The 22,124-nt window shown below is 44.3% G+C and overlaps 1 protein-coding gene across 1 annotated transcript; it reads right to left on the bottom strand.

Annotated features, from left to right (window-relative positions):
• Positions 1 to 1,163: 1,163 nt before the first annotated feature.
• Positions 1,164 to 20,303, bottom strand: ZNF441 (zinc finger protein 441). The gene is made up of 4 exons (XM_019014399.4): positions 20,091 to 20,303; positions 7,708 to 7,834; positions 7,054 to 7,117; positions 1,164 to 5,425 (listed from the first exon to the last, which is right to left on the bottom strand). Exons 1-4 carry the CDS (start codon positions 20,091 to 20,093, stop codon positions 3,538 to 3,540), a joined length of 2,082 nt encoding a protein of 693 aa, XP_018869944.2. The 5' UTR covers positions 20,094 to 20,303; the 3' UTR covers positions 1,164 to 3,537.
• Between the last annotated feature and the right edge of the window lie 1,821 nt (positions 20,304 to 22,124).

Raw genomic sequence — 22,124 nt, 5'->3', positions numbered from 1 at the left:
TGCTGTAAATTCTGGAGATCTCAGCACAATTCAGAAATCCACACCCTAAAGGAGTTATGTGTGGATGTTAATGCCATCCTCACCACGAGAGGGAGTTCATTGTCTCTTTTTCTGCAAATCGGTGCAAAGCAGTTTTCTTTTTTTTTTCTTTTGAGACGAAGTTTCGCTCTTGTCGCCCAGGCTGGAGCACAATGGTGCAATCTCGGCTCACTGCAACCTCCGCCTCCCAGGTTCAAGCGATTCTACTGCCTCAGCCTCCCGAGTAGCTGGGATTACAGGCGCCCGCCACCACGCCCGGCTAATTTTTGTATATTTAGTAGAGACGGGATTTCACCATGTTGATCAGGCTGGTCTTGAACTTCTGACCTCAGGTGATCCACCCTCCTCGTCCTCCCAAAGTGCTGGGATTACAGGCGTGAGCCACCGCGCCCGGCTATTTTTTTTTTTTTTAATCTACGGGATAACACTTCATAAAAGTAACAGTGACACTATTCAGTTTGGTTCATTTATACGATTTGACTTTTCATAGGTTGTTAAGAAAGCAGTAAAGTCTGTGAACCTAATTGGATTTCCCTGACTCTGAAAAGTGTATTTAAAAAAATGTATATATGGAAAGGAGTAACTGAGGTGACAGAAAGACTTGCTGAGGAGGTGACATGTGGGATGGGACCTGAAGTAATGTATTAGTATAAAAAGTCAGGTCAGAGGATTCAAGGAAGATGGCAGAATAAAAAGCATGAAGAATCTGTATCCCCCACCTGGATTTGCATTGGCAGAATCCAACTGATGTAGCTATTTTGAAACTGCGGATACTATTAAAAGCTTGCAGCTTCCAGGGAAATAATTGGCTAATAAAATTGGGTTAATTTCGGTCAATTTCAACTCTTAGTTGAGTCAGCAGCCCTGACTCATTCCCCCTCTTCAGCTCCATGACAGGTAGCTATGCATAAGTTCTAACAGCAGTCTGCATGCAGTTTTGGGGGGCCAGGGTGGACAAAAAGGACCTGTCTTCCAAATATTGGGGATCTGCACACTGCTTGATAATTGTTGCTTCTGATCACAGAGTTACAGACAAAGAAGTGGTGGTGACTGTTGCTGCCGCATCTCTCTCCATTTTTCGAAGGCCCTTCCCCCCCATCTGAAGTGACTTCCAGGCTGGTGCCTTTTATTTTTCCCTTAATGTTTTTATTCCTCTCCTTTTGAGAGCCACTGAAGATTAGGTTGTGCAAAAATAACCATACATGCAGAGAAAATTAGACAGTTACCACACATGCCCAGGGACAGGTGCAACTAAGAAAAGACCTGAGAAGAACTTAAGTTTACACCTTAGGCTGTTCCTCAGCCCATAGACACCTGACAATAGTGTTATTTTAAAACTATTTCATATATTTTCTTTTATTGATACATATTTTACATATATATAAGGTACACATGAGTATTTGTTGCATGCATAGAATGTGTAATGGTCAAGTCAGCGTATTTGGGGTATCCATGATCTTGAGTATTTACCATTTCTATGTGTTGGTAACATTTCAAGTCCTCTCTTCCAACCACTTTGAAATATGCAGTATATTGTTGCTAACTATAGTTCATTCTAGTCTGCTTTCTAACATCAGAACTTATTCCTTTGATCTAAATGGAAATTTGTACGTATTCACCAATTTCTCTTCATTTCCCCTTCTCAGCCCCGGATAACTTATTCTATTCCCTATCTCCATGAGATCAAGTTTTTCACCTCCAACATATAAGTGAGAACATGTGAATTTGTCTTTCTGTGCCTGGCTTATTTCACTTACCATAATGACCTCAAGTTCCATCCATGTTGTTAGCAATAACATTTTACTTTTTTTGTGGCCAAATAGTATTCCACTGTGTACATAAACATTTTCTTTATCCCTGTGTCCACTGATGGATGCTTAGGTTAATTCCATATCTTTGTTATCATGAATAGTGCTGTGATAAATATGCAAGTGCAAGTATCTCTTTGATATACTGATTTCTTTTCCTGTGGATATACTTGGTTTGCTGGATCATATGGTGGTTATATTTTTAGGTTTTTGAGAAATCTACATACTGTTTTCCACAGTAGTTGTTCTAATTTATACTTTCGCCAACAGTGAAAGTTTTCTTTTCTCCACATCCTCATCAGCATTTGTTGTTTTTTATCTTTTTTAGTAAGAACAATTCTAAGTAGAGTATCTCATTGTGGTTTCAATTTGCATTTTCCTAATCATTAGTGGTGTTGAACATATTTCCATATACTTTTTGGCCATTTGCATGTCTTCTTTTGAGAACTGTCTGTTCACGTCCTTTTCCCACTTTAATGGGATTATTTATATTTTTTGCTGTTGAGATGTTTGAGTTCCTTGTATATTTGGATATTAGTCCCTTGTCACATAGTTTGCAAATATTTTCTCATATTCAACAGGTTTTCTCTGCACTCTTGTTGTTCCCTTTACTTTGCACAGCTACTTTTTAGTGTAATATAGTCTCATTTGTCTATTTTTATCTTTGTTGTCTGTGCTTTGAGGTATTAGCCATAAAATCTTTGCCTAAACCAATGTCCTGAAGTATTTTCAATATGTTTTCTTCTAGTAGTTTTACAGATTCAGTAGGTACAATTGTTAAAGAATGTGATCTTCAGGTACAATCCTGTCATGCAACAAAGGCTCCAGGTCATTTGAAGGATAACAAAATGCCTATAACCACTGGAAGGTTTGGTGATGTAAAGAAAAGGAAGGAACAGCTTCCTATAATATTTTTAGCTAAAGCAGCTGCAATTATGGAGATGAAACCTTCAACACTTAAAGATCTTATACTCGCAAACTCCACAGATCCTGACATTGTTGCTGACATGTACACGTACTTAGGACAATGAATGACAGTTGTATTTGTACTGAACATGTAGACTTTTTTCTTGTCATGATTCCCTAAACAATACAAAAGCGACTTATACAGAATTTACAATGCCTTGTGTATTATAAGTAATCTAGAAATGATTTAAAATATACAGAAAAATGTGCCTAGGTTATATGCAAATATGCTGTTTTTAATATCAGGGACTTGAATATCTCTGAATATAGGTATTCCTGAGGGTGCTGGAATCAATTCACCACAGAAACTAGGGAGGACTGTATTCAAAAGAAACTGAAGCTACTAAATGCTTTACCACATTGTTTACATTCATAGTGGTTCTCTGCAGTTTGAAATCTTTCATGTAACTGAAATGAATTAGGACTAGTAAATGCATTTCTACATTCCTTACAGTAGTAAGGTCCATTGCTAGTATGTCATAATAACCACCTCTGAAAGTTTGCTAGAGAAAGAAAGTTTTTTCATATTCCTAACATTCATTATATATATTTTTTTGAAGTATGAGTTTGGTCATGTTTTCAAAAGGTACTGAAAAAAACGGAAGGTTTTAGTACATTTTTATATTCATACAACTTTTTTCAGTGTGAGTCTCTTTTATGTATTTGTAAGAAGCTGAAAGTACTTAAGGCTTTCCCACATGTTCAACACTCATAGGGGTTTTCTCTAGTGAGTCACTTCATGTTCATGAAAGGAACTGATACAATGAAATGCTTCCCCACATTCTTTACATTTATAGGGTTTCTCCATACTGTGGGTCCTTTCATGTTTATGAAAGGCACTGGGACAATGGAATGGTTTCCCACATTCCTTACATTTATACGGCTTCTCTCCAGTATGAACTCTTTCGTGTATTCGTAAGTAACTTGAATGACTGAAGGCTTTACCACATTCCTTGCATTCATAGGGTTTCTCTCCAGTGTGAGTTCTTTCATGTCTTTGCACTGAACTGGGATAATCAAAGCCTTTCCCACATATCTTACATTTATGAGGTCCATTTCCAGTATGCGTTATCATGTGTCTTCGAAAGCTTGAGAGATCAGATAATGCTTTCCCACATTGCTGACAACCATAGGGTTTCTCTCCAGTGTGAGTCCTTTCATGTAGTTGAATGTAACTGGAAGACCTGAAGCCTTTCCCACATAGTTTACACTTATAGGGTCTCTCCCCAGTGTGAATTCTTTCATGTCTTCGAAATGAACTGGGAGAATCAAAGCTTTTCCCACATATCTTACATTTATGAGGTCCATCTCCAGTGTGCATTATCATGTGTCTCTGAAAGCTTTTCAGATGAGAAAGTGCTTTTCCACACTGCTTACATTCATAGGGCTTTTCTCCAGTGTGAGTCTTTTCATGTACTCGAATGTAATTGGAAGACCTGAAGGCTTTTCCGCATTGTTTACATTTATAGGGTCTCTCCCCAGTGTGAATTCTTTCATGTATTTGAAGGTAAGTGCAACAAATGAAGGCTTTTCCACATTGTTTACATTTATATGGCTTCTCTCCAGTGTGAGTAGTTTCATGATTTCGAAAGTAATAGAAATCACTAAAGGCTTTCCCACATTCACATTTATAGGGTTTCTCCCCAGTATGAGTTGTTTCATGCCTTCGACATAAACTGGGAGAATCAAAGGCTTTCCCACATACCTTGCATTTATGAGGTCCATCTCCAGTGTGTGTTATCATGTGTCTTCGAAAACCTGTGCAATCAGAGAATGCTTTCCCACAATACTTACATTCATACGGTTTCTCTCCAGTGTGAGTTCTTTTATGTCTTCGAACTGAACTGGGAGAAAGAAAACCTTTTCCACATATCTTACATTTATGAGGTCCATCTCCAGTGTGCACTATCATGTGTCTTTGAAAGCTTCCAAGATGATAAAATGCTTTCCCACATTGCTTACATTCATAGGATTGTTCTCCAGTGTGAGTCCTTTCATATAGTTGAGTGTAACAGGAACAACTGAAGGCTTTCCCACATTGTTTACATTGATAGGGTTTCTCTCCACTGTGTGTTCTTTCATGTCTTAGAGTGGAACTATAAGCAGGAAATGCTGTAGAGCACTGCTCATATTCATATGGTTTCTCTTCAGTGTGAGTTCTTCTAAGCATATGAAATAAACTAGGCCAAATAAAGGCGTTTCCACACAATTTACATATACGAGGTCCATCTCCATGGTGTGCTGCCATGTGTCTTTGAAGGTTTTCAAGAGAACTGAAGCTTGCACATTCCTTACAATCATAGAGTTTCTTTCCATGCTGAGGTCTTTCATGTATTTGAAAGCAGGGCTGATAACTGAAAGCTGTCCCACATTGTGTATGTGTATATGGCTTCTCTCCATATTCTTGATACTCACATGGTTTGTGTTCACTGTCAACACTAATGTAGCAATTAAGAGATGAACGACCCATGAGGACTTCTATACACTCACTGCTTTCCCATGGATCTACTCCAGGTATTTTCTCGTTCACAATACTGTCTTGAATCTGGGTAAAGGGTCCTCCACATTGACTATCATCTTTAATTTCACAGGATCTCTCTACCATATGACATCTGTAAAAAATAAGAAGTACATTAGTAAAGGTTTGTTTATAAATGATTTTGTATTAATAAGTATTGGATTTACATTTCTTTTCTTTCTTTCTTTTTTTTTTTTTTTTTTTTCTGAGACAGGTTCTCGCTCTGTTGCCCAGGCTGGAGTGCAGTGGTGTGATCTCAGCTCACTGCAACCTCCACCTCCCGGACTCAAACCATCCTCCCACCTCAGCCTCTCAACTAGCTGGGTCTACAGGCATATGCCACCACACATGGCTGATTTTTTTTTTTTTTGAGATGGAGTCTCGCTCTGTTGCCCAGGCTAGAGTGCAGTGGCGCAATCTCGGCTCACTGCAAGCTCTACCTCCCCCCGGGTTCACACCATTCTCCTGCCTCAGCCTCCCAAGTAGCTGGGACCACAGGCGCCTGCCACCACACCTGGCTAATTTTTTGTATTTTTAGTACAGACGGGGTTTCACCATGTTAGCCAGGATGGTCTCAATCTCCTGACCTCGTGATCTGCCCACCTCAGCCTCCCAAAATGCTGAGATTAGATTTTTGTATTTTTTATAGAGATGAGGTTTCACCATGTTGCCCAGGCTAGTCTTGAACTCCTGAGCTCAAGCAATCTGCCTACCTTGACCTCTTGTAGTGCTGGGATTACAAGGGTGAGCCACCATACCCAGCATTTCTTTTTCTTTTTCTTTTTTTTTTTTTTTTTGAAACTGGGTTTTGCTCTGTTGCCCAGGCTGGAGTATAGTAATGTGAACAGGGCTTACTGCGGCCTTGACCTCCTGGGCTCAAGCAACCTTCCTGTCTCAGCCTCCCAAGTAACTGAAACCACAAGCACAGGCCACCATGCCTAGCTAATTTTTGTATTTTTCGTAGAAAGGGCGTCTTGCCACGTTGCCCAGGCTGATTGAACACCTGGGCTCAAGCAGTCTTCCTGCCTCAGCTTCCCAAATAGTTGGGATTACAGGTGTGAGCTATCGCACCTGGCCTGGATTTACATTTCTAACATTATCATGCAAAGTGTAGGTTTCATGCCCTCTTTGAACATGAATGGACAGAATGATGTACAAGATAACTCAACCCCAGGTGTTTTGAAGATAGTGACATTCATATGGGAATTCTTAATACTGTTTCCAAGGGAACTATTTTGCAGGCACTGAATAGCCATAGCCATGTCACATTTAAGTATAAGTTTTTGAAGAAAATTTTCTAAGAATAAATAAATTTAAGGTGGGCTTGTTAATTTTCCTTGCTTCTTTTTAAAATTTTGGGCTGGTCACAGTGGCTCATGCCTGCAATACCTGCCTTTTGAGAGGCCAAGGCAGGAGGAACGCTTAAGGACAGGAGCTGGAGATGAGTCTGGTCAAACATAGCAAGACCCTATCTCTACAAAAACTAAATATGTAGCCACATGTGGTGGTGCATGCCTGTAACCCTAGCTACTCAGGAGGCTGAAATGGGAGGACCATTGAGCACAGGAGTCTGAGGCTACAGCGAGCTATGATCATACCACTGTACTCCAGCCTGAGCAACAAAGTGAGACACTGTCTCTAAAACAAACAAAATAAAATAAAATTTCTGGCATACTATGAATCACTCCAAGGACACAGCTTTCTCTTGTGAGTGCAAATTACCTTAGATTTCTTCTGAGATCTTTGTACTCATCTTCTTCTATATCTTGATTTTGCCATATCATTCCTAAAAGTTAAAACCAGAAAAATGACTATAAATTATTATAAAATTATAGAAAGACTGTAAGATTTTATGTACACTGCAATCATGCATGATTCACACACCAAACTACAGTTGAGTCTTCAACACAGGTTTGAACTGCACAGGTCTACTTACATATGAATTTCTTCAGTCTCTGCTACTCTTGAGACAGCAAGACCAACCCCTCCTCTTATTCAGTCTACTCAATGTAAAGACAATCAGAATGAAAACTTTGTAATGATGTACTTTCTATGAATACTAAATAATGTTCCACTTCCCTATGGTTTCCTAATGAATATTTTCCTTTTCTAGCTTACTTTCCTGTGAGAATATATAGCATGTAATACATATGACATATAATACATGTATTAATCAACTGTTTATGTCACCAGTAATGCTGCCAGTAAACAGTAGGCTACTAGTGGTTAAGTTGTGCGGGAGATGTATGACTGCTTGGGTGGCTGGTTCAAGGGCCAATTATATACCCTTTCCATATTTCAAATAATTGAACAGCATTGATGACCAAGAAACAAATGTCTCTAATTGACTAAGTGAAGGCACGATGACATCCTTACCTATACAGTCCAGGTGTCTGATGGTTTCCTGCATCACATCTCTGTAGAGACTCTTCTGTGATGGACCCAGCAAAGCCCACTCCTCACAGGTGAAGTTTATAGCCACATCCTCAAATGCCACTGAGTCCTGAAATATTTCACACGTGCAGAGGAGGAATATTAAAACTGAAGGCACTGGGAATGTAAATTCACTTCATAACCTTCACATGATGCTGTGATTTCCAAGCATTTATTCAAGAACGTGGTAAACCCACTCTTATTCTCTCTTTACACTCATTTTATCCCACACAACAATTCTGACGCTAGAAATGAACATGTTTTGTAAAGTAACAGTTGAATAGGAACACGCCTCTTGTTGGTGAGTTAAGAAAGTGAGTCTTATTGCCTGAATCACTCCTCATTTCTATTTCTACAGTGAGTCTGCAGTTCTTGTCATGACAAAGTCCTACTACCTATTGTGCAAAAGAGAGTTACCAGCAAGAAGGCTCTCACCAGATGTCCAACCTTGATGCTGGGCTTCCCACCCTCCAGAAGTGTAAAAAATAAATATCATTTCTTATAAATTACCCAGGTTAAAGTATTCTGTTATAAGCAACAAAAAACAGACTAAGCCATGAAAAAAACACTCTGAGGCCAGGCGCAGTGGCACACATCTGTAATCCCAGCACTTTGGAAAGCCGAGGCAGGCAGATCACCTGAGGTCAGGAGTTCGAGACCAGCCTGACCGACAGGGAGAAACCCTGTCTCTACTAAAAATACAAAAAATTAGCCTGGTATGGTGGTGCATGCTTGTAATCCCAGCTACTCAGGAGGCTGCGGCAGGAGAATTGCTTGAACCCGGGAGGCAAAGGTTGCGGTGAGCCGAGATTGCGCCATTGCACTCCAGCCTGGGCAACAAGAGAGAAACTCTGCCTCAAGAAAAAAAAAAAGGGAAAAAACACTCTGGTCACTGTGTCTGTAATGAGTGACCCTTGTGCCTTGGGGGATTTAGCCTGTGCTATGTGACTACACTAAGAGACAACATTTGGAAGCTAGCAACTGGTTTACTGTAGAACATATGTAGTTAAGTATGACAAAAGACTAATAAGGATATTTTACCATCCCAATGGAAAAATTAAACTTTATTAAGTAATGTCAAAGAAGAAAAGAAGGGCAAAGATTGCATATGTTCTTAGAAAGAAACTCAATGTCATCTCTCATGAATATCTATAATATTTCCCTAAATCCCTAAACAGACCTTTTTGTCATCATTAAAAATTACATGACCAAATCTAACAGAAGTCACAAACATCTAAAAATGCTAAAATCCTTCTAACCAAGAAAGCAACAGCTTTCCAAAAACAGATAACGTATTGTGAATATATTATATTCAGTATCCTGTACTATTAACACAGAGATAAACAAACAGAATAAGGAAGGTGACAAATAGTAGGAAAGCTTTGTGGAGTTTTTATTTGTCCTTGTCCCAATCCCTCCTCACATCAGCACCAGTCTTGAAAACAGCAGACCAAATTTCCAATGTGGATCCCTAGAGAGAGCAGATCAGATCTTATTTGTAAGTTATTGCACCTTTGTATTTTTCAATCCATCTGTGGACTATCCAAAGGTCTGAAAGAAAGTTCTCTTTTTTATTTAATCAATGATGGAGCCTAATTAGGTCAAGGTTGGCAGGAACTGCTTCAAATTGTTGCAAAATACATAAAAAACCTTCAAACAACTGGGACAACAAATTATGATTAAGACATATGGTAGAACATCTAAGTCCTGGGAATAAAAAAGGAGAGAACAATTTCCCTCAGAAATTAGGGCATTCAGGCTGAGCGCGGTGGCTCACGTTTGTAATCCCAGCACTTTGGGAGGCTGAGGCAGGTGGATCACCTGAGGTCAGGAGTTTGAGACCAGCCTGGCCAACATGTCGAAACCCCGTCTGTACTAAGAATACAAAAATTAGTCAGGTGTGGTGGCGGGCACCTGTAGTTCCAGCTACTCGAGAGGCTTAGGGATGAGAATCGCTTGAACCTGGGAATCGGAGGTTGCAGTGAGCCGAGATCGAGCCACTGCACTCCAGCCTGGGCGATAAAGCGAGATTCTGTCCCAAAAAAAAAAAAAAAAAAAAAAGGCTGGGCACGGTGGCTCACGCCTGTAATTCCAGCACTTTGTGAGGCCGAGGTGGGCGGATCACGAGGTCAGGAGATCGAAACCATCCTGGCTAACACGGTGAAACCCCGTCTCTACTAAAAATACAAAAAATTAGCCGGGCGTGGTGGTGGGCACCTGTAGTCCCAGGTACTCGGGAGGCTGAGGCAGGAGAATGGCATTAACTCAGGAGGCAGAGCTTGCAGTGAGCTGAGATTGCCCCACTGCACCCCAGCCTGGGCGACAGTGCGAGACTCCATCTCAAAAAAAAGGGGGCATTCAAAAGCACTCCAGTGTTTTGGGGAATTGAGAATGCATGTACTGGAAATGCATGCACTGGAAAAAAACACATTTTCACAAAAGACCTGGGGAGGCCCTCATTTTCAGCTCTGCATCATCTCTCAGTTTGGTAAAACAGAAAGGTAAGGCTAAAGCAGAGTTTTAAGCAGTCTGGCTAAGTGTTCACCAAATACTACATCACAGACCCATCCACAAAGACTGGAAGAGGTCAGCTTTTTGTTTGGCATGTCTTTTTTACTTTTAGCTGCTAGCATTCAGGAAATCTATCAGAATACTGGATGAACACAAGCTAAGGGAACAGAGACTTCAGTGACTACACTGGACAGAGAATACAGTCTCTGCAGACATGCTCTGAAAATGTTACTAAACAAATGAATAATTAAAACCTTCCACAAACCAGAAGGGCAAACAGTGAAGGGGAATCTGATTTCCAGATTATAACATTCAAATGTCTGCTTTACAACACAAAAAATCCATAAAGACTATAAAGAAGAATAAAAATATAGCTCATCAATGGAAAAAAATTTAATTTAGATAAACCATCTCTGAGAACCTCAGACATTAGACTTATTGAATAAAAACTTTAAAGCAACTGTCTTAAATATGTTCAATGAGGTAAAGGCAATTATGAACAAAGAACTAAAAGAAAACGAGAAAAGGGATGTATGAATAAAATCATATCAATACAAAATTAGAAATTGGACCATATTTAATTTATGCAACTGCAAAGCACAACATCTAAAATGAAAATTTCTCTATAGATGTTCAACAGATGTGAGCAACCAAAGTAAAAAATCAGCTAAAATGAAGATAGAACAATTGAAGTTATTTAGACTAAGGAGAAAAAAAAGGAACAAAATTGATAGAATGTATGATTGATACAACTGCCTTGCTAGTAATGTTAAAAGAAGTTCATCGGAGAGAAGAAAAATTATATAGATTAGAAATTTGGATCACACACCCACACACGAAGAGTCTTAGAATTAAATGAAGACATTTGAACTTCTTTAGTTTTCTTATACCTATCTGATCTAATATAATAGATACAGGTTTGTTCAACATAATAATATCAGCAATGTATTGGGCAATACAATAGAGGAATTCAGAATAGTTTGTTATATCAGCACTACCCCTGAGGCCGGTATAGTGTTATTTGAAACTGTAGGCTCATTAGTTGTGAATAGTATTCTATAAACTCTAGTGAATTCACTAATAAAATTTAAGAAACAAATAGATTTACTATACTCATAGAAGCAAGCAAATGGAATCATATACATGCTCAGTCAAAATGAAAGAAGGCAGAAAGGAGAAAGTGGAAAAAAACAGATAATGTACAATAAATGGAAAACAATAACATATATGTGATATTAATCCAATTACATCAGTTATGACATAGAATGTGTATTACCTATATTCAACAGTAAAAAAGGCAGGGACTGGCAGAGTACAATGAAAAAGAAGGCCCATCGATGTGCACAAGAAAACCATTTTAAATAGAAAGGTTTGGATACATATATGCAATTCTAGCCCTAATCAAAAGAAATATGGAACACTGATACTAAATTCAGACAAATAAGATTTTAGGTCAAAAAAATTACACACGGAGATATTTCATAATGATAAAGAGGTCAATCCTACAAGACATAATAATCCTTAACATTTATGCCCATAAACACAGATCATGAAAATACATAAGGCAAAAACTTATAAAACCACAAGAAAAAATACACAAATCTACAACTATAGTTGGAGAAAAACAACTCACCTCTTTCAATAATTGACAGATCAGTTTGGCAGAAAATCACTAATGATACATGTGAACTCAAGAATACTATTAATCAACTAGATTTAATTGATGTGTATTTATAGATTCTTTCATTTTACACCAGCAGGCTACACATTATTTTCAAGCCCACATGAAGTATATACCAAGATAGACCATATTCTGAATCATAAAACACACTTGAACACATTTTTAAAAACAGAAGTTCTATAAAATAGGCGATCAAAATATATTATAATTAAAGTAGCAATAAATAACAGAAACATACTTGAAAAGCCTAAAAAACCTGGAGATTTAAGTCACAAGCCTCTCAACTATAAAAGTGTCAAAGAGAATTCTCAAGCAAATGTAAATATTGCAATGTTGATAAAAAAAGAGTATATCATAGCAAAATTTTTAGAATGTGCTTAGAAGGAAATGTAAAGAATTGAATGCAGGCCGGGCATGGTGGCTCACGCCTGTAATCCCAGCACTTTGGGAGGCCGAGGCGGGCGAATCACGAGGTCAGGAGATAGAGACTATCCTCGTTAACAAGGTGAAACCCTGTCTCTACTAAAAATACAAAAAATTAGTCGGGCGTGGTGGTGGGTGCCTGTAGTTCCAGCTACTCGGGAGCTAGGCAGGAGAATGGTGTGAACCCAGGAGGAGTTTTGCTTTGTTGTCCAGGCTGAAGTGCAGTGTCATGATCTCACTGCAACTTCTGCTTCCTGGGATCAAGTGATCCTCCCACCTCAGCCTCCTGAGTGGCTGGAACTCCCACTACAGCCTCCTGAGTGGCTGGATGTGCCACCCCATCCTGCTAATTTTTTGTGTTTTCTGTAGAGATGGGGTTTCACCATGTTGCCCAGGCTGGTCTTGAACTCCTGGGTTCAAGCAGTCTGCCAATCTTGGTCTCCCAAAGTGCTGGGATTGTGGAAGGTTTTAATTATTCATTTGTTTAGTAACATTTTCAGAGTATGTTTGCAGAGACTGTATTCTCTGTCCAGTGTAGTCACTGAAGTCTCTGTTCCCTTGGCTTGTGTTCATCCAGTATTCTGATAGATTTCCTGAATGCTGGCAGCTAAAAGTGCTGGGATTACACATGTGAGCCACCATGCCTAGCCTACCAGTGCACCCAGCCTGGCCTGGTGTAGGGACCAGCCCCACAGGGTCAGTGAGTTTCTCCCCATGTGCGGCGACGAGAGAGTGTAGAAATAAAGACACAAGACAAAGAGATAAAAGAAATGACAGCTGGACCCGGGGGACCACTACCACCAATGTGCGGAGACCGGTAGTGGCCCCAAATGTCTGGTTGCACTGTTATTTATTGGATACAAAAGCAAAAGGGGCAGGGTAAAGAGTGTGAGCCTCCCCTCTCCCCTCTCCCCTCTCCCCTCTCCCCTCTCTCTCTCCCCACGGTCTCCCTCTCCCTCTCTTTCCGCGGTCTCCCTCTGGTGCCCAGCCGAGGCTGGACTGTGCTGTCGCCATCTCTGCTCACTGCAACCTCCCTGCCTGGTTCTCCTGCCTCAGCCTGCCCAGTGCCTGCGATTGCAGGCGCGCGCCGCCACGCCTGACTGGTTTTCGTAGTTTTTTGGTGGAGACGCGATTTCGCTGTGTTGGCCGGGCTGGTCTCCAGCTCCTAACCGCGAGTGATCTGCCAGCCTCGGCCCCCCGAGGTGCCAGGATTGCAGACGGAGTCTTGTTCACTCAGTGCTCAATGTTGCCCAGGCTGGAGTGCAGTGGCGTGATCTCGGCTCGCTACAACCTCCACCTCCCAGCCACCTGCCTTGGCCTCCCAAAGTGCCAAGATTGCAGCCTCTGCCCGGCCGCCACCCCGTCTGGGAAGTGAGGAGCGTCTCTGCCTGGCCGCCCATCGTCTGGGATGCAAGGAGCCCCTCTGCCCGACTGCCCAGTCTGGGAAGTGAGGAGCGCCTCTTCCCGGCTGCCATCCCATCTAGGAAGTGAGGAGCGTCTCTGCCTGGCCGCCCATCGTCTGAGATGTGGGGAGCGCCTCTGCCCGGCCGTGACCCTGTCTGGGATGTGAGGAGCCCCTCCACCCGGCAGCCGCCCCATCTGAGAAGTGAGGAGCCCCTCCGCCCGGCCGCCACCCCATCTGAGAAGTGAGGAGCCCCTCCGCCCGGCCGCCGCCCCATCTGAGAAGTGAGGAGCCCCTCCGCCCGACAGCCGCCCCGTCTGAGAAGTGAGGAGCCCCTCTGCCCGGCAGCCGCCCCGTCTGAGAAGTGAGGAGCCCCTCTGCCCAGCAGCCGCCCCGTCTGAGAAGTGAGGAGCCCCTCCGCCCGGCAGCCACCCCGTCTGGGAAGCCAGGAGCATCTCCGCCCAGCAGCCACCCCATCCGGGAGGGAGGTGGGGGGCAGCCCCTGCCCGGCCAGCCGCCCCGTCCGGGAGGGAGGTGGGGTGGTCAGTCCCCGCCCGGCCAGCCGCCCCGTCCGGGAGGGAGGTGGGGTGGTCAGCCCCCGCCCGGCCAGCCGCCCCTTCCGGGAGGGAGGTGGGGGGGTCAGCCCCCGCCCGGCCAGCCGCTCCGTCCGGGAGGGAGGTGGGGGGGTCAGCCCCCGCCCGGCCAGCCGCCCTGTCCAGGAGGTGGGGGGCGCCTCTGCCCGGCCGCCCCTTCTGGGAAGTGAGGAGCCCCTCTGCCCGGCCACCACCCCGTCTGGGAGGTGTACCCAACAGCTCATTGAGAACGGGCCATGATGACAATGGCGGTTTTGCGGAATAAAAAAGGGGGAAAGGTGGGGAAAAGATAGAGAAATCAGATTGTTGCTGTGTCTGTGCAGAAAGAAGTAGACATGGGAGACTTCACTTTGTTCTGTACTAAGAAAAATTCTTCTGCCTTGGGATGCTGTTGATCTATGACCTTACCCCCAACCATGTGCTCTCTGAAACATGTGCTGTGTCCACTCAGGGTTAAATGGATTAAGGGCGGTGCAAGATGTGCTTTGTTAAACAGATGCTTGAAGGCAGCATGCTCGTTAAGAGTCATCACCACTCCCTAATCTCGAGTACCCAGGGACACAAACACTGCGGAAGGCCGCAGGGTCCTCTGCCTAGGAAAACCAGAGACCTTTGTTCACTTGTTTATGTGCTGACCTTCCCTCCACTATTGTCCTATGACCCTGCCAAATCCCCCTCTGCGAGAAACACCCAAGAATGATCAATAAAAAAAAGAAAAAAAAAAAGAGTGTGAGTCATCTCCAATGATAGGTAAGGTCACGTGGGTCACGTGTCCACTGGACAGGGGCCCTTCCCTGCCTGGCAGCCAAGGCAGAGAGGGAGAGGAGACAGAGAGAAAGACAGCTTATGCCATTATTTCTGCATATCAGAGACTTTTAGTACTTTCGCTAATTTACTACTGCTATCTAGAAGGCAGAGCCAGGTGTACAGGATGGAACATGAAGGCGGACTAGGAGCGTGACTACTGAAGCACAGCATCACAGGGAGATGGTTAGGCCTCCAGGTAATTGCGGGCAAACCTGACTGATGTCAGGCCCTCCACAAGAGGTGGAGGAGCAGAGTCTTCTCTAAACTCCCCGGGGGAAAAGGAGACTCCCTTTCCCGGTCTGCTAAGTAGCGGGTGTTCCTTGACACTTTTCGCTACTGCTAGACCACGGTCCGCCTGGCAACGGGCGTCTTCCCAGACGCTGGCGTCACCGCTAGACCAAAGAGCCCTCTGGTGGCCCTGTCCGGGCATAACAGAAGGCTCACACTCTTCTGGTCACACCTCACTGTCCCCTCAGCTCCTATCTCTGTATGGCCTGGTTTTTCCTAGGTTATGATTATAGAGTGAGGATTATTATAATATTGGAATAAAGAGTAATTACTACCAACTAATGATTAATGATATTCATATATAATCATATCTAAGATCTATATCTGGTATAACTATTCTTGTTTTATATTTTATTATACTGGAACAGCTCGTGTCCTCGGTCTCTTGCCTCGGCACCTGGGTGGCTTGCTGCCCACAGCCTGGGACTTTTATTATTTATTGATTCAATTTCTTCAATAGTTATAAGCCTTTTCATATTAATTAGTTCTCCTTTTGTGAGTTTTGGTAGCTTGTGTCATTCAAGGAATTGGTCCATTCCATGTAATTTATCAACTATGTGGGCATGCAGTTGTTCCTAATACTCCTTTGAGGTCCTTTAATGTACACAAGATGGGTAATCATAACCCCCCTTTCTTCTGAGTTAGCTTGCCTATGGGCTTATTCATTTTATTGATCTTTTGAAGAAACCAGCTTTTGGTTTGTTAATGTTTTCTACTGATTTCTTGCTTATTATTTCATTAATACCTTCTCTCATTGTTATTTTCCTCTGCTCGATTTACATGTATCCTGCTATTCTTTCTTTAGTTTCCTAAAGTGGAAGGTTTTTAAGCATTGGTTTTATATCTTTGCTTTCTAGAGATTGCATTCAATTTTTTTTTTTTTTTTGAGACAGAGTTTTGTTCTGTCACCCAGGCTATAGTGCAGTGGTAGGCTAGGCGTGGTGGCTCACACGTGTAATCCCAGCACTTTGGGAGGCCAAGATCAGCAGACTGCTTGAACCCAGGAGTTCAAGACCAGCCTCGGCAACATGGTGAAACCCCATCTCTACAGAAAACACAAAAAATTAGCAGGATGGGGTGGCACATCCAGCCACTCAGGAGGCTGTAGTGGGAGTTCCAGCCACTCAGGAGGCTGAGGTGGGAGGATCACTTGATCCCAGGGAGCAGAAGTTGCAGTGAGATCATGATACTGCACTTCAGCCTGGACAACAAAGCAAAACTCCACTTCAAGCAAACAAACAAACAAAAAGTCCCAAGAAAAAGGAACAGGCCAGCATGGTTTCACTGTTGAATTCTGGAAAACACTTATGGAAGAAATGACACCAATTCTCTATAATCTCTTTCAGAAAATACAAGCAGAGGGAACACTTTCTAATTCATGTTGTAAGGCCAACACTGATAATATGGTTTGGCTCTTTGTCGCCACCCAAATCTAATCTTGAACTGTAATCCCCATAATCCCCATGTATCAAGGGAGGGACCTGTGGGAGGTGACTGGATCATGGGGGTGGTTTTCCCCACGCTGTTCTTGTGATAGTGGATTCTCATGAAATCTGATGGTTTTATAAGTGTTTGACAGTTCCTCTTTCACATGCTGTCTTGCCTGCCACCATGTAAGAAGTGCCTGCTTCCCCTTCCGCCACAATTGTAAGTTTCCTGAGGCCTCCCCAGCCATGAGGAACTGTGAGTCAATTAAACCTCTTTTCTGGTAGTTCTTTATAGCAGTGTGAAAATGGACTAATACAACTGCCTTAACACCAAAACTAGACAGACATTACAGACATATCTCCACCATGTGAGGGCATAACAGGAAGAATGCCATCTGCAAATCAAGAAAGAGGCCCAGGCTGGGCACGGTGGCTCACACCTGTAATCCCAGCACTTTGGGAGGCCGAGGTGGGCAGATCATGAGGTCAGGAGATCGAGACCATCCTGGCTAACACGGTGAAACACCGTCTCTACTAAAAATACAAAAAATTAGCTGGGCATGGTGACATGTGCCTGTAGTCTCAGCTACTTGGGAAGCTGAGGCAGGAGAATCACTTGAACCCAGGAGGCGGAGGTTGCAGTGAGCTGAGATCATGCCACTGTTCTCCAGCCTGGGCAACAGAGCAAGACTCCATCTCAAAAAATAAAAATAAAAAAAAGAGGCCTTTACTAGACAACTGACCTGCTGCTTGAAACTGAATTCTCAGCCTTTATAGCTTTGAGAAATGAATATCTGTTGTGTAAGGCATGCAGTCTATGGTAAATTTGTTATAGCAACCCAAAGGACTAAGTTAGGAAGGGTCTTTCTCTACCACACATCAAGGCTTTGAAGACTATAGTAATCAGGAGAGTATGATATTAGCAGACTGATGGATACATAAACCAATGAAAAATGGCAAATTCTGGAACAAGAGCATCTACTTAAGGTACAAGAACCTATGACACAGCAGGTATTGCCAGGCAGTGATACAAATGAGGGACACTTCAACAGAAATGATGGAGACAAATGGTTACCTACAGGACAATAATCCATCTTCTGCCCAGCATCTCCATATACAATGATCAACTAACTATAGACTTTCCAGTTTTCATTAATTTTTACTCAGTTTGTTACCTCAGCTTCCATTTTGAATGTGGTTTTGTTTTTCCATACCAAAAAAGGGGTTTTATGACCCTTGACACAGTTTCTAGTTCTCTATCTTCTCCCAGTTCTTCAATTTGGTTGATCCATATGCATCCCTTATACCATCATCTCCCTTCACCACCTCCCTATGGGTGCAGAGTGTGTCAAGTCAGGTCCTCCTATCACCTGGAACATCCCCCATCCCCATGCTGCTCACCGAAGTGCTCAATAACCATGATCCCAGGAGACACTACATTGTTAGCTTTTCAGGTTCTTGCACCACCTCAGTGGGGTTGGTTTTCCTGTCCTTAGGGATAGTTTTCTCCCTTCATTAGTCTGAGAACATCAGAAGGGAAGAATCATTTCAGTCCTGTCCCCTTAATACCACCATCCAATTGGCTGACCAGCCATATATCCCCAAGGAAGGGATGGGGGAAGAAAAGCTGAGTGTTCTAAGGAAGTAGCTTATTGAGGAAGGGTATACCAGGAGGCTCCTCCCACTACAGGGCATCATGCTGCTTCCCTATAAGGTCCCACCATCTCCACCTCAGGGTGTCCTCTGGGAGGAGTGACAAAGGGACTGATATTCACTTGACACTACAAGAGACTTGGCAGCTATGGGCATCTTGGGGTGGCCCCAGGCAGCTCTGAAACCCAGGACCAGGAAACCATAGAGGATGGGCTGGGGACTCATCACTCTGTAACGTTTCCAAAGAGGAAACTTAATCCAAAGACATTCTCAAAAGGTGTCTCTGTCTAGGGATGATGAAGGGAGGACAGTAACAAAGATTTTATTTATTAATATTCATTTTTTTTACAGCGAAATGTCTGGTGGTTTTTCTCTGCTTCCTCTCATGTGAAATGTTCACAAACACAAAACCTTTTACAAAGAGCCATATATTGCTATGTATAAACAAGATGACAATTAAAATACTAGCCTCTGTTTGAAAAATAAACTGGGGGACAAGGAGTTCATAAAGTTGCTGTGAATTGAGGAGAGAAAGCCTGAGGAAGGCTGTGGAAGCCAAGGGATTTTCTGTCGGCCCTAGGAGGAGTTAGGATGAGAGAACACAGTGGTGGACTTGAGACCCTGCTGCCCATATCTTTGGAAGACTCGAAGGTGAACGGGTCACCCTTGGGAAGAAAGAAGGGACAGGGGACCACACAGACCACAACTCCTCCCACACACAAACCCCACACACGAGTCTGCCTGGTGACCTGTCGTCACCGTGCAGCCTCCTCACCGGGTTCACAGAACCGCGAGCCAGGCTGGAGGCGAGACTGCAGTTAGATATTAACCAGGTGCCCTCAGCCCCGCTGCCTCGCGGGGCCGCCTCCCCAAGAGTCAGGCCACAGCAGATGCTGACCGCAGGATTCGCCATTGTGCTTGGGGATGAGATCTCTGAGAGTTGCTCAAGAGTCGCCTGAGTTCTTTCTCAGATCCTGAATTCCAGCGGAAAGGCTGGCGCCAACCAGGCTGAAGACCCCCACAAGGGAACCCACTCAGCAGAAGAATGCGGTTTCCTCACCTCCAGTCCCAGGAGTCACCCCTCACTTCCCCACCATCCAGCGACCCCACGCCCCAGCCGCCCCTGTCCACACCCCTAAACACCCCATCCCCAAACCTCTCAGGGAGGCGGATCTGGGGTGTCCTCCCCTCTCCCCCTATTAAACTGTTTCTGCTGCAGCCCTCGGCGTCTCGGTGCAGTGACTCAGGCCGCGAACCTGTGCCGGTTACAGCCGCACAATCTGGGGAGACGCAGGACTGCGGGCGCGGAGCTGCCCAGACAGGCCTCCAGGGCCAGGGCCGCAGTGGCCGCGCAGGAACGGGACAGGACGCCCGGGGTCCCGGCTGCCACCCCAGCCCCATCGTGCAGCCGAGGGAACCGAGGGCCGAGCTGCGCCAGGGTGTCGCCGGCGGGGAAGCCCTGGTGCCACCACAGCCGGTTCCGGCCGGTTCCAACCAGTCTCTCCTCTCACGCGTCGGGACACCAGACCTCACACACTCACCATTTCCCGGCTTCCGGCGTCCAGGTTCCTCCCTCTGCCTCCCGCTGTCAGTGCGGGTCCCAGCGAGACAGAAGCTGCCACAGACGTTCCAGGGCGTCTCTCAGTGACAGAACCCGGAGCCCAGTGCAGGGGCGTGGAGAAGACTCGGCGGGCTCTTTGAACCTTGCACCCTCCTCCGGTCAGCGCGCCTGATTGACAGTTCTCACGACCCCGCCCCGCGGCCCTGATTGGATAGTGCGCCAGGTCCCTCCCCCGGGGACTGAGTAACGGAAGAAGCGATCTCGGGCGGCGGAGTGGAGCCTGATAAACAGATTCCAGACAGGCCTTGAGAGGACTAGCTTCCTCCCTGCGCTGTGACCTGACCCCCTCCCAGGGGACATTTGCATTTAGGCAGTATGTCCTGACCTTCCTCCTTTTTCCTTTTGGACAGGGACCCACAAGTCTGTGCAGGAAATTCCAGACTCACTGTCCAGTGGAGCTATCCCCTGATTTGAGAGCAGGAAGGGAGCCCAGGCCACACTGCAGCAGCAGGAAGGGAGCCCAGGCCACACTGCAGCAGAAGGGAGGGGCTGATGTCCTCCAGGAATCAGGAGTTTTGGATGAGGCTGTTGGCTGCACAGGCCAAGCCTTTCTCCCACCTTATGTCTCAATCTACTAATTTTCAGGGCAGAAGATAAAAACACCCCAACAAAGCCGGGTGCGGTGGCTCACACCTGTAATACCAGCACTTTGGGAGGCCGAGGCAGGTGGATCACCTGAGGTCAGAAATTCGAGACCAGTCTGGCCAACATGATGAAATCCTGTCTCTAAAATACAAAGATTAGCCGGATGTGGTGGCGCACGCCTGTAGTCCCAGCTACTCAGGAGGCTGAGACAGAGGAATCGCTTGAACCCGCAAGGCAGAGGCTGCAGTGAGAGAGTGGGCGAGACAGAGGGAGACTCCGTCTCAAAAAAAAAAGAAAAGAAAAAATAAATAAATAAAATAAAATTGTTAAATGTGTGGAAAAACTGGAATTATATGGCGGCAATATTTTATAAAGCAAAAACTTGAACTAGCTCAGATAAGCAGCCTGCTGCATCCACAGTTCACAAGTCAACCCCTTTCAGGAGGCCAGACATATTCCAAAGCTTGGAGGCCAGACGATAATTCCTGAAATGGAGCCCTAGGGTGGATCAGAACCTGGGGATGAGTCAGGGGCACTAATGGATTTAACTCTGGGAGTTCAATTTGCCCTCCTGTCTCCTAAACACAGTGTGGAAATGCTCATTCCATCAAGCCTTTAAATGTTATTGAATTAAATGCTTCAGTCAAAGGCTGAGACATTAGACTTTGAATTTGAAAACATTCATCTTCATATTTTTATGAAGAATACCAGATATAAAAGCATTATGAGGCCAGGCACCATGGCTCATGACTGCAATCCCACCACTTTGGGAGGCTGAGGTGGGTGGATTGCTTGAGCTCAGGAGCTCAAGACCAGCCGGGGCAATGTGGTGAAACCCCCATCTCTATTTAAAAACAAACAAAAAAAAGCATTATTAACTGGGAGCTGGCACCCATGGTGATACGAAGAAAAAGAGGTTTAATTGACTCACAGTTCAGCATGGCTGGGGAGGCCTCACAATCATGGTGGAAGGCAAAGGAGGAGCAAAAGCAAATGTTACATGGTGGCAGGCAAGAGAGCGTGTGCAGGGGAACTGCCCTTTATAAAGCCATCAGATCTCATGAGACTTACTCACCCAAATCTCATTTGGAATTGCAGCTCCCATAATCCCCACATGTCATGGGAGTGATCCAGTGGGAGGTAATTGAATCATGGAGGCGGTTTTCCCATGCTGTTCTCGTGATAGTGAATAAGTCTCATGAAATCTGATGGCTTTATAAAGGGCAGTTACCCTGTACATGCTCTCTTGCCTGCCACCATGTAACATTTGCCTTTGCTCCTCCTTAGCCTTCCACCAACACCTGACCAAATGGATCTGACATCTACAGAACTTTCCACCCAAAACCAACAGATTATACATTCTTCTCCT

Source organism: Gorilla gorilla, chromosome 20, assembly GCF_029281585.2.
Source record: "Gorilla gorilla gorilla isolate KB3781 chromosome 20, NHGRI_mGorGor1-v2.1_pri, whole genome shotgun sequence".
In the NCBI taxonomy this organism is placed as follows: Eukaryota; Metazoa; Chordata; class Mammalia; order Primates; family Hominidae; genus Gorilla; species Gorilla gorilla.
The sequence above is the reverse complement of the archived record's forward strand: the minus strand, read 5'-3'. Positions and strand labels throughout refer to the sequence as shown.

What these genes read in the sequence shown, in the direction of transcription:
- ZNF441 (XM_019014399.4), bottom strand. An exon ending in CAGACACCTGGACTGTATAG is followed by an intron (nt 7,118 to 7,707) that starts GTAAGGATGTCA and finishes TTTAACTTTTAG; the next exon opens with GAATGATATGGCAAAATCAA. An exon ending in GATCTCAGAAGAAATCTAAG is followed by an intron (nt 5,426 to 7,053) that starts GTAATTTGCACT and finishes TATTTTTTACAG; the next exon opens with ATGTCATATGGTAGAGAGAT.